We start from the raw sequence: 13151 nt of genomic DNA on the forward strand, positions 1-13151 counted from the left end.
GTTTACTTTGCTTCTTTACTTTCAACTTTGACGTTAGGTAGAAACAAGCTCACCGAGTTTTAAGTCTGGTAATGTTGAAATGATGGCAGATGGTTTAAATTATTTCCACTCTAAGGAGATATAATTATAAGCAGCTGTCAGTTTTACATAATCCTGAATGATAAGGTCTTAAGAATGCAAATTAAATCCTAAATTAAGAGGGTTTGCCGTGGAAAGAATCAAGTACATGTCACACTACTAATCTGCTTGTATGTGGTTGATCTGATCTGAAGGTATTGTTTACCCAGTCTTTATAGGTACATAAAGATCTGTGCACTATTTTCTCTGTCATTAATTTAGACCAGGGGTAGCCAGTGTGGTACCCTCCAAATTTTATTTAGCTCCTATCATCCCTGGTTATGCTGGCCGAGGCTGATGGGCATTGGAGTCCAATGGTAGCTGGATGGCACCATGTTGTCTACCCCTTATTTTGATCAATACTTGTTAAAGCCTTGTAGTAAGGAAGCCCCTTTTAGTCATGCTTGATCCATTTGGCTCTCCAGAAATACAAAACAAAGGGCAGATTCTCTATTTCATATGACATAATTACCACAAGGCATTTTACCACAAGATCCAAGTGCTTCAGGCTATTCCATACAGCTGCCTTTTCACGTTGTGAAAGTAGTATTTACCATGTTGGGGGGGGGGGTTTGGAAAGCAGCAAGTTCCAGCTGTACTGAGGACTGGCTTTATCTCCTCAGAGGTAGCATGAGAGGACGGCCAAGGTAAAAATACAGATACCTCAGCTGTATGATCTGTCTATAGCAAAGGTTCTCAGCTCAGAAAGAATGGGGCTTTGAGGGCCTTTAGACTCCAGGCTTGTGGGATATCATCTGTTTTTAGTTAGTTTTTTTACTAGAACCCCAGGATCCACCAACGAGAGTCAGAACAGTAATGGGGGTGGCAGCATATTCTTAGAATTAAGTAACAGAGTGCCTCTGAGCATATCCTCATAGTCCTGTCACACACAAAATCCTACCCCAACAAACTTGTATCTCAGCAGCCTAATTTAGAAGGGTGCTGTTGTTATTGTTATTATCAGTGTGTCAGAATCACACATTATCAGTCAGAATCCTTGCTGATATGCTGTAAATCAGACTGAGATCTAGTGGAAGCTGATCTATCTTCTGTATAGTCAGTACATTCTGATCTACCTTTTGCTTCAAAGTTATCCAAAGTTGAAAATATCTATGGGAGAGGTGGGGGAAGTTCCAATAGCTCTCATTATCAGTTGCATTGATGGATTCCTTGCAATAGCTTACATTGTTATGATTATGATATGTTAAGACTTGCCTGAGGAGGGATTAGTCAGCTTCTTTGCATACATTCATATTTTCATGCACTCCTGCATTGCAGGTGGTTGGACTAGATTACTCTTGGGGTCCCTTCCAGCTCTACAATTCTATAATTCTCTGGTACCAACAGCTGTTTATATCTCTTTAGAAGACTTTTTCACTTTGAGAACCAAAGGTTTAGATGTGTTCTGTGTTATTTGTAACATAAGTGTGTACTTGGGGGGGGGATGAGAAATCAAAATTTTCTCATACGTTACATTGCCAGGGGGTTCTTTCAGGGCTGTACATCTTTATTTGCTTGCCTTTTCCCCCCTGTGTGAAAGCTGAGGTTTATTCCCCCACCCACTGCCCCTCCTTTTATGTGACATAGTTAAGGGTTGGTTTTTTTTTCATTGCATTATGGGTTGGAAATTTTACTGCATGGCAGATTGCTACTGCCAGCTGGCATGGACATCCAATCCAAAATAACTGGTCTTCATTGCCAACCATAATCTAAGAATTTCTGGATTAAAATCTTAAATTATAGCTTTGGTCTGCAGCTCTTTCTTTGGAAAGGGAGGGAAAAGGTTAGCTCTTATTCTCTTATAAGAAAGCAAAGAAAGTCACACTTTTGCTTAATCTTAATCTTGGGAGTTTGCTTTTACAAGGACCCTTTTATGAGTGAACACATTTCAAATGCTTTACAAATTCAGGGCCCAGCAGGGCTCAGTAAAGGATCATGCTCAGCTACAAAATAAATGCAGCTCACATGATACTAGGATTGCAGGAAACCAGGGGTTTTTTTTAAGCAAATTAAATAAAAAAAGCTTAAAAGCCTGCCAGTGGAGATTTAAACCGAGAGCCCGTGCTGCTCCCAGACACATCCCCAGGGGGAGAGTTGTACGTATGCCAACTTAATTCTTCCTCTGGGAATTTAACTCTGATAAATGGAGCAGAGAGGTAGTTTTGCAACTCCAAAGGCTGAAGCCTAACTTCCATTCTAATAATGAAACCCAACTCTGGGTGGGGTTCCCTAGGCTAGACTTGTCACGTGATATTTCTGCCTTACCTTGTTAAGTGCTCCCTCGCTAAGAAAGTATGTTGTCTAGCGCCAAGGATATTAGCAAACTGGATTTGCATGTTGCTTTTAAGATGTTACTCTCCCCTTCCCCCTCCCCCTCCCCATCTCCCTATTACATGCTTGAGTCATTTGGATATTTGAACTAAACAAATTCCTTATCCCACCAGCAACACCTGGCAGTGTTGCATGCCCTTTTTAACTTCTGCTTCTTCCATCAATGCAGGGGAACAAGATCCAGCAGAGGTTCCTGCTGCAGGAAGATGGGGGGTACCTTTCACTTCTCTTCAGGAAGGGTTCCCAACTCTCTGGGGAAGCTTTCCAAAAAGAGGGGGGAAATGGTGAAAAACCCCTCTCCTTTCCCCGCAATGGGATTATTCTGTGAGTGAAGTTTAAAGCAGAAGTAGAGCACTGCTGAAATCAAACCACAGGCCTATCACGTCCAACATCCTATGTCTCTCACTGTGGCCAAGCAGATGACTTTGGGAAGTCAACAATCAGGACATGCAGGCAATAATAGCCCTCTCCCACGGTTGTTCCCCAGCGCCTGGACATCAACTATCTGGATTCAAGCCAATCTGTTTTATTTATATTAACTTGATTTACACCCTGCATTACTTATAACAACTTGAGTAAATCATCAGAGCAACAATGCAAGATAAAAGAAAGAGAAAAACTGAGATAGAAATAATTATAAAAGCATGTTAACAATAAGAAAAGCAATATTAACGTTTCGGCAACGTGCCAGATTAAACCTGTAACAGTTACCCAAAAGCCTTCCAGAAACAAGGAGTTTCAGTGCTTTCCCATGTTTGTTATGGGTTTCATACATGTTCCATCAGGCTGGTACTGCTATAAGCATGCCAGTGCTGTCAGCCTCCTCCCTTGGGCAGCTCACAGTGGCTGCTAGAAAGTGGGCAAGGGGGAGGGGAGGCTGCCACCAGCCCTACGTCCCGTGAGGGGCAGACAGAGGAAGAAAGCGGCAGTGGATCACAAGGTGTCTTGATTTTTTTTATTTTAAAAAATGCTTTGTGTGTCTTGCTCCTTTGTAAAATTTATTTATTTGTATGTGTTTTTCTTTTTGTAAGTCTACCAAAGAATAAAACAAAATCTCAGGACAGTGGAGGGTGTGTAGTGGTGGAGGAAATGCTTTGGGGGGGGGGAGATGACAAAAAATGGGGGGGGTTGAGGAGGGTCAGTTGTGGGAGGGAGGGAGAAATGTCCCTATTTTCATCTGAGGAATGTTGGAGGGTATGTAATACCTCAAGAGGATTAGAGAGAGATTGAGAGGACATTCCAAGTTTTCCTTATGCCCGGCTGTGGAAGAGGGTTGGATTGAGTGGAAGTCTCCCTCTGCTCAGCTCTTCTGTCTGAGCAGGCCTGCTGCCTGCTGCCATATATGAGGGTAGGCAAGAGTATTGGTTATACAAATGTCAGCAGAGCCCAGAGAAAAGGCCCCCAAATGTGCTGTTCTGAGAGTGGCAGTTTGCTGGATCTTAAGCTAGTATCACTGCTGTTGGGTGATGGCCTCAAGCCTGATTCAAGCCCGATCACTATGCTAGCCTGGAGCTTGTGAAGGAGCAGGTCTGAATGGTCTTCCCCCTCTTCCCTTGCAGCGGAGCTGTAGGTGCAGTAAATAATTCTGCCACTCTGCAGAACCCTGCTGGTGTGGAGTGGGGAAGTTGTATTTTGCCCTAAATGTGGAAATGTTCTGAAACATGCCGGCCAAAATAAAAATGTTCAGAAGATGCTACAATCCTCAGAAATTTAGCCCTCTCTCACGTCTGTGTGAATAAAGGTAAAAATGTTTATAGATTGCCACACTGAGATTACATAATCCATTGTGCAGTGCAGCTGTGAACAAAGGGTGTGTGCTTAAAATAATTTAACACCTTTTCCTGAAGCAAACAATTCCTCAGAGTAATGCTGGCAGAATTCGTAAAGGCAGTTAGATTTTTGGCAGAATTCATAGCTTGGTGCCACAAAAGAGTTTTTCAGATGGATGTCTTTCTGTGGATTTTGTACAGCCTTAGTTTTAACACTGAGTAATTCAGAATAACTAACTGTGTGCACTTGAGATGTACTCGTAACAGAACGCATTGATTTATTTTCTTGGGTGAGCTCACAACATTTCATTGTAGGTATTAGCTGTAACCCATAACAAGGTGTTTCTTCAGGGTCCCTCAGTTGTGATGTGCAGCAGGGGGCAGGATTTTCCCACATTACAGGAACGCCAGTGTCAAAGCCATTTGTCATCATGCGATGCTTATTTTAAAATGTGAGATTTACAGTGTTACCATATTAGTGATAAAAACAAATAGCATGTCTAGCGTGCTTCTTGTGTTCTCCCACCCATCTGCCCCCATGAAAGGGCTGATAAACTACAGTATCAGCAGATATTAACACCAAACTTCCTAGGAGTAGGGCCTTATCTTTTTTAAAGAGAAATATGTAAACGTTTTGTTGATAACACTTTAGGAAATATCACTTCCTGCATGGCTGCAAGAACTATTTCAGGATGTATTTTATAAACTTTGAGAGTACGACTTGCATACTTTCCATATGGTGTAGTAGCTGGTAGTCTAATGTATCTGTGGTGCTCATACAAAGCAATTTTCTTTTATTAGGTGTCCAAGTTTATTTGTCCCTGATTCCTTGGTGTCAAGGGTACACTGACAATTGCTGTTCTTATAGTCTGTGAAAAGGGCACGTTCTGATGAAAGGAAATCCGTTCTGGAGCCCCCAAGAGTTGTGTTAAAACAAAACATTTGTTTGTGTAAAGCTGTGTGTGCTTACCTCAGGGTTAACCAAAGACATTGCTGAAACCACCAATTGCATCTAAATACCTATCTAGCATAAAAGCTGAAGTTGAGGTTGTAAAGAAATGGCTCATCATTTTGTCCAATGTCTTTTTTAAAACAACAACAACAACAAATTTTTCTTTTAAACTCTAGTATGAAGAAGTAAAAAAGCGAAGGAAGCCCAACTATAGCAGCGTCGACCTTTCCGAGGTGGAGTGGGAAGACAGAGATGATGTGGTGAGTGATTTGTTCTGTCAGAGCTTGTCAGAAAGGTCATTGCATTCACTAATATACCACTTTCAAGTGTTAAGCAGCAGGAAGAAAAGAGAAGCAAAAGATAATGGTCCATGTTCTTCCCCTTCTCCGTTCCAATTTTATTTTTGTCTTCTCATTTTGTATTAGTCTCCCCCCCCACCCCCGCTGCACAGGTATACAGTGATACCGTGGGTTAAGTACTTAATTTGTTCCAGAGGTCCGTTCTTAACCTGAAACTGTTCTTAACCTGAAGCACCACTTTAGCTAATGGGGCCTCCTGCTGCACCGCCGGAGCACGATTTCTGTTCTTATCCTGAAGCAAAGTTCTTAACCTGAAGCACTATTTCTGGGTTAGCGGAGTCTGTAACCTGAAGCGTATGTAACCTGAGGTACCACTGTATACAGTACTGACTTTCTCGCTCTCCTTCCGCTTCGTACATACATACCCCCATGTACAGATGTACCAAGGATATATTGCCATTTGCTCTGCACAACATCTTGCATTCCGTTGGTTACCATGGAAGTGACCTTCAAGGGCAGGCCATATTGGGTGGTGGTCCAAGGAAGCACATAATAAGAGGCCGTGTGTATAAATCCCTATACTGCTTTCGTTCATTTGGTTCATTTAGTCTGCTGCTCAGTGATGGGGGAGGGGGAAAAGAGAAGACAGCCCAGTGTTATGTGGAGCCTGGGTGGGATTCAACTATTGTGCCCCACTAGTGGAAACCCAGCTGATATACCAACTGCAGTAGGAAGGTGCAGCAAGGTTTCAGGAAGCCAGAATCTGTATGTCATGTGGAGAGGATTGGCATAATATATAATTCTAGGGCGACTCATATTCAAACCCATGCTCAGGCCTACTCTCTCAGCATAATGCTTCTCATAGCTGTATAGGTCAAATGAAACAAACACACTTGGCCACCTTGCGAAGCCTGAAAGGTGAAAAACCAGGGTATAAATATTGCAATAAATAAATAAATAACCCGAATGTGCTTAGTGGAAAGATGGGAAATAAAGGTGATAAATAATCACAGGATGGATGATACATACAGCTATAAGGATTGGCAGAGGGAGGCTAGTCCTGTTACAAGCTCCACCAGCCATAGAGCTTGGTAAGATGAATGAGGAGGAGGTGCCAAAGCCCACCATCTCCATAGGGGCAGAATTTTAAACTTTTGAAAGCCAGGAGTCACCTCTGGATCCTGCTGAGTAAATAACATTTAGATGTTAGATTACACAACAAGAACAAATCCTGTGCCAAATTTTGCCAGGCTGCTCTATATCTGTGAATAAGTTTTCCTGTTGCTTATGAAGCAGTTTAAAATGCCAGAAACCAACCAATATTTTAAAAAGAACCACATTTTTGGTCTCTGTCCAAACCCCAGAATCCAGAACTGCAGGATCATGTTAGTGCTGTCCATCTAACACCTTCTTTTAGGTATGTGCTAATCTTTTCAGTTAAGTTCTTTCTGTTCCAAGATCATGCTCCTCCCTTGTCCGTATCTCTGTTGTCCGGTCAGTTTACATCTCCCTTCTGTGTCATTCTTTATTTACATGTCAATTCCTTGAGCTGTACTGTATCAAAAGTTTTCCTTATGTCCATGGCTTAACCTTTGCCTGGTCTTTCTGTTACTTCCACCATAAATCTGATTTGTTAGGCATGATTCGTTTTGTGCAAATCCATGCTGACTGTCCTTAATTAAATCATAACTTTCCAGGTGTTCTCCTTTCGGTTCCTGTTATTGAGCTTTTCCCATAATGTCTGCGCCGACTAAAGTCATGCTTGCATGTCTGCATTTTCAAAGATATTTCCTAGCACTCTTCTCAAATATCAGCAGTACATTAGCATCCCCTATATCCTTCCAAAACCCACTCATTTTGGAGAGGTTTTGAATATATCAACGGAAGGTTCCCATATTTACAGTGTCACGTCTTTCTGAAATCTGGGATTCATCACGTATGTCTGCCTCTGGAGCATTATCAGCATTCAGATGTAGGCATTTCTTATCCTTTTTCTCCAACTCAAGTTTATGTTTTCATTCTCCCTTGCAAAATATATGTCTGATTCTGTCAGCCCACCCCTACTCAGTTTATAAATAATGAAACATTTCATGGGTTTAGCAGTGCCAGTCTTTCTTTATTTTGCTGATTAAATCAGCTCATCTTTTCAGGGACTTTTCACATCTTCCCTTCAGCTCTTGTGATTTCTGCTCCTAAACATTTCCACTAGATTTTGTGATGTTTCCTACATTCTTTTCTGCATTTTCAACCTGAACTTGGGCTTAATTCATTTCAAAATGAGATTTGCAAGTGAAATTCCCCACTTGTGCAATTCAAATCAAAATACCCAGATTCTGCAATTGCTGGAGTCCATTGAACATCTCACCAGAGGCTCAGAGACTTCTGTTTAATCTGTTCATTAGCACTCACTGGAGAGCATCTGCACTATCAAGCTTTCTAGAAGAAGGGGAAAGACTGACCCCCCTTCAAATTGAAACCACAATATGCATGTTGTCCTTAAACTAGTTTGCAGAGGTCAAGGGAGGGGCCTGCTGTTATAATGCTGCTCTCATCAAAAAAGGGACCAAGGGTAGTAGGAAACAGTTAGTACACCTCAGATCCTGTTGTCTCCGTGGTTGGAGCTGGAGCTGGGGTGGGGAGATTTATTTTTCTTATTCCCTGCCAGTCAATAGAATATTTGAGAGTGTGGTTGCTGACTCAGTACATCTCAGAGGCATAGAAGCTATTTGGTGGAACTCTGGATGTTTCAATCCACTATCTTGATTCCAAATGGCATCCAGCTGTTGCTGCTATAGCAGTGGCAGCAAAACTGCACCAACGCAATATCTTGGGTTGACTCTGGACACTAACATGTCCAGTGTGAGCTTCCAATTACTTGGACATCTGCAGGGGGGGGCGGTGTTTTGTTTGGGACCACATCCTCATCTCAGCATTACTGTGACTTCAGCCACCACTCTGGCCCAGCGGCGCCAGGTATAGAGGGCAGAGGGGCTTCAGCTCCCCCAGTATTTTTTGGGCAGGGGGAAGTGCCCCCCAATATTGAGGGAGCCACCACTGGGTGCCCTCCGTGCGCCCCAGCCTCCACCCAGCAGCCCAGGAGCCGGGCTGCAGCTGGGATGAATGAAGCAAAGATCACCCACGCTCGTCCCAAACTCCGCACGACTGGGAGGAGCATGGGCAATCTTTGATTCACTCGTCCCAGCCTCCACCTGGCTTCTGAGCTCCTGGACTGTGGCTGGGATGAGCAAACAGAGATTGCCCTCCATGCGTCCTGCCCCTGCCTGGCGCACTCCAGGTGGCATCATGTGATGCATCATGTCACATGACCGCACACCCTCAATGTGTGGGGGGGGGCAAGTCGATGACCCTGCTCTCGCCCTCTTTTGGTTCAAATGTGACTGCTGTCAACCATGGCAATACTGCAGCCACCAAACAGTTCAAGCCAAAAAGGCTTCCTTAGTGTTGATAGAGATAAGTAGAAGCTGCCAAGTACCCATCAGAGCTGAGCAGCTGTGTGGCTTCCAGACTATTATGGTGCTACTGCCACAAACGAAAAAGCCCATTTGGCTTCCTCACTCATAGAACAGAGAGACTGCTGGTGGTTCCAGCACCAACATCACTGGGGTGGGGAGGAGTGGCGGTGAGTTCTGGGGGGACCTTTTTTTGCCTGGGGGTGGGGGGTGGGCATTAACAACACCTTGCTCAGGGCCACCCAAAACCTGAAGCTGCAATACCTGGTTGTATACAATTCAGGGAGTGCATTGCCAGTTGGCAGGGCTGGTGTAGAGGATGCAAGCTTATATTGTGATACATTTGTCAGCATGTCTGCCTGCCTCTTTACCCGTTTTCTATAGATTGCTTTGTGGCATTGTGTCCATTAACAAGACTAGAAAACATGCAGTTTTAATTAGATTAAAGGAGGCACAGTTTTATTTTGTGTGTAAAATGTCTTCCATAGTGAAAACGAAGCTTTATATTTGGGAGTGCACATTGTGTTACTTAGAAGTATCTGGCCTGCTTTTGGATGAAAGATGTTCTGCATCCATATCGCTGGTCACCAGTTTCAACCCCAGAGAGGTAGCAGAACAAAAGTCTACAGAATAGATGAAAAACTGAGCTACAAAGCCAAGAACTCCATTCAGAGGGTAAAAAAAGTATAAAAATAAAAAAATATAATTCCCACATGCATACTTGATCTTAAAAGCTATGAGGGTTTTGGGGGCCCATTTTGTAAAGTCTGTGCCTTGCCCGAGGGTTGTGGGGAGTGGGCGCTGGAAGACTACAGGCTCTGAAATGGAGAAAAATGAGAAACATGTTAAAGATAAATGGAACAGTTCTTTAAACGTTAGAAAGTAGATTGTTAATTAAGACCAGCTCTCCTAGTCCAAAACCACAAAAGTTAAAAAGGGAAAATATTTCCAGAATTGCCTATTACGCATTGTGTTATATATATATATATATATATATATATATATATATATATATATGTACAAAAAAACCTACAGTAAAATATATGTTTTATTTTATATATGCCTCCAGCGAAAAATTATTCTTTTACACTCGCTGACTGAAGAGTAAGATTGTTAGCTCCGATCTAGATGGCCCAGAATTAAATTTAAAGAGCTGCAAACATTGCAGTTTTCAGTTTGTCAGCCATGCTCAAATTCTTCACAAAAACAAAAACAGCTCTTTCCCTGACGAGCTTTGGCAACAATTCCACACACACACATACCCCAACAGCACAGTCCTCCTTCAGGAGGACATTGATAGCAAATCGACAATGAAAGAAGCCTGTCCCTATTGTCCAATCAATCATCCATGATGCCTGCAAGTGGATTGGAGAAGAATAAATAGGTGCAGTCGTAGCAGAATAAGCTCACTGGTTTCAAATCCTGGAATGCAGCAGTGTCTTAAGGTATTCTGAAATGTTCTTTCTCCAGGGCTGTAGGCATTATTTACACATTCAAATGCTATATTGTGTGTGCTCTGTTAGGCTAGTTCAAGGTAAAATGAAAAAAAGAAAAGCAGAAATGATTTTTTTATTTATTGAAATTATTCTTCAGGCTGGCATCCTGCATCCATTTTCTCAGGTTTAAGCCCCACTGAACTTAGTGGAACTTCCTTCTGAGTCTGACATGCATTGAGCACATTCTTCATCTATATAAATACCAGGGAGGTTGAAGCATGGGAAACAGAACATACCAAAATGACAATATACCAAAAACAAGAAAATGACATCATTTATAGCAATGTAAATATAGAAAGCTAGGGGGAGGAGGGAGGAAACAGTGTATAAAACCAGTTTAAATTGACTATAAAGTAAAAACATTAAAACGCCTGGGCAAATAAATGTCCTGGCACTAAAATTATGAGTTGAACTCCCAGTCCATAATTCAGATGCAAAACTCTGATGCTCACATGACCATCCCACAAATATTACTTCATTGTCAGGCACAGAACCACGCTTACAGGGAGCTTCCAACTTTGGACTACATCCTGTAATCTCTAGAAAGAAATTTAAATTAAGAATGTGTGGAACCCATTTAGAAGTCCCACCAGTTTTATATAAATTCCTTTAGCTTTCTCTGAAACTCTTCAGATATTTCTCCTGAGCAGAAACCTTCACCTCAAATCTGCATATTGGTTAAAAATTGGAGGCAGTTCTGGTCTTATGACTCTTTCTCACTGTGTGGAGTGTTTCTTTGCAGACCTTGGTTCCGAAAGGTCATCTAGTCTGGTGAGAAACAAGTAATATCACAGTGTAGAAGGATCCCAGTTGGAGATATATAGGGTACCCATCACCACATGCATATTTTTTTGCAAATTTGGATGGAACTCTTTTAGGGTTTCTCAGAATTTCTTGCATGTTCTATCCAACCCAAAAACCCCAACACTGAACATGCCCATGTAGTTTAGTAGAAGGGAGGGAGAAGGTGGAACTGACTCGGAGGAGGACATTCGAAACTGAAGAGGTAACAGGATTTAGTGAGCAGGAAGAGGCTGTGGCAGAAAGCAGCCCAGAATCAGCGGCAGAAGCAAAGGGGGTCAAGAGGTGAAGTAGAGGCAGGCTGCTGAAGAGGCCAGGGAGTCTCCCCCTCCTGCTGTGAGTAGCTGTGATCTCCCAGAGCATGCAGAGAAATGAAGAGGGTGGAGCATTGAGAGAGCCTTAGGCTGCTGGGGGAGGAGCCTTAGAGAGTAGTGGGAAGACGGGAACCTTCAGTCCTCACAACTGGCTCATTGGGGCAAGACCTACTGGGAAGAGTTGCTGTGATCACTAGGCCTGTGCTGTTTGGGTTATTTTCAATAAAGAGTTAACTTCACTGACACTGGGTGTTTTATTGCTGACCTGCTCCTGACTCTTGCTTCTGGCAGCCATTATATTTAAAAATGTGTAATTTTTTTTAAAAAAAAGTAGGTTGTGTCTTGTTTCCATACTAATCCTTCTCTCCTTGCAAGCAGAAGCTTTCATTGAAAATAGCAGCTTCAGAAAAGTGATTTTTTTTGTCAGAACAATGGCCAGAAGAGAAAAAATTTGATTTTGATGCTCACCACACAAGGCTGCTGCATGAAAAACAAACAAACCTCATATTAATTGTGTCCGCACACTTAACCCATGACCAAGAAGACTGCTGGAAAATGTTTTTGCTGAGAGGACTTTGCCTGAAGCTGTCTAAGCAGAACCCTGTGGATCCAAATATTCATTTTTATCTATCCTATCAGGTTCTAATCTATAATCCATTAACATGAGTTGAAAACCTCTCATCCTTGATAGTTAAATTACACGAAAGTGGAAGGTTACTGTGTGCACACACCTTCTGCAGCTATGCGAAATATCTTCATTTTGCCCAAATATGCAAATATCTACAAAGAAGATAATTTTTTTCTCATTCCTTGTTTACTATATGACTGTATTTTACTTTCAGCTTCGAAATGCAATGGTGAATCAGAAAACAGGAAAATTCTCTATGGAAGTGAAGAAAACCGTGGACAAAGGGGTATCGTATAGAAAATACTTTTTCAGCTAGAAGTAAAACAAATAATTGCTTTTTAAAAAAACACCCACAAACCATTGGTTTAAAGTGTATGTTTGGAGTGGAAAACTTTCCCTGAGACATGATGTCCACAGTGTTTATTAATTGTGGGTCAGATATAAACATTTGTATGTATGTGTGCATATTGCTGTTATTAATCTTGTCACAGATTTTAAGTTTGCTTTTGCATTTAACCCTGCAAACCTTTCCTAACAGGCATGTTGTTGTTTCTCTTTCCTTTTCTAAATCTAGAAGCGGGTGTTGGTGATGACAAATGACTACTATTATACAGACATCAAGGGGACTCCTTTCAGGTAGGGCTGGCCATAATAAATGGAACATTTCATCAGGCTCATTGCAGTTGCAAGCCTTGCGAGCTCATTAAAAGCTCATCAAGAGGGGCTGACAATAAAATACTCCTGGACAATGCTGCAAAGAGCAAGGGAAAAGGTTTCCGAACGTGCCTTTTTTAGGTTTCATTCAGGGATGGGTAGTTTGTGAAAGGTAAACTCCCTGGCTGTGATCCGGACCTGCCATTCAGGAAGTCCTCCGTTCTCTTCAGTGCTTGCACAGAGCTCTGGGAAAGGAATAGTACCATTTAAAGGATTGCACTAACAAATGCATCTCTGTGTGCACCATGGATCTGAATTGA

At 42.2% G+C, this 13151-nt stretch overlaps 1 protein-coding gene across 2 annotated transcripts in view; it reads left to right on the forward strand.

Moving 5' to 3' along the window:
* Positions 1 to 13151, forward strand: part of CACNA2D3 (calcium voltage-gated channel auxiliary subunit alpha2delta 3) — a 479869-nt gene that overhangs the window by 366585 nt on the left and 100133 nt on the right. For both annotated transcript variants that reach the window (XM_080996726.1, XM_080996727.1), the window contains 3 exons: positions 5346 to 5429; positions 12392 to 12463; positions 12752 to 12813. In XM_080996726.1, coding sequence (XP_080852852.1) covers positions 5346 to 5429; positions 12392 to 12463; positions 12752 to 12813 — 218 coding nt within the window. The remainder of the gene's footprint in view (positions 1 to 5345; positions 5430 to 12391; positions 12464 to 12751; positions 12814 to 13151) is intronic.

This window comes from Podarcis pityusensis, assembly GCF_964106645.2.
Source record: "Podarcis pityusensis genome assembly, chromosome: 2".
NCBI lineage: Eukaryota > Metazoa > Chordata > Lepidosauria > Squamata > Lacertidae > Podarcis > Podarcis pityusensis.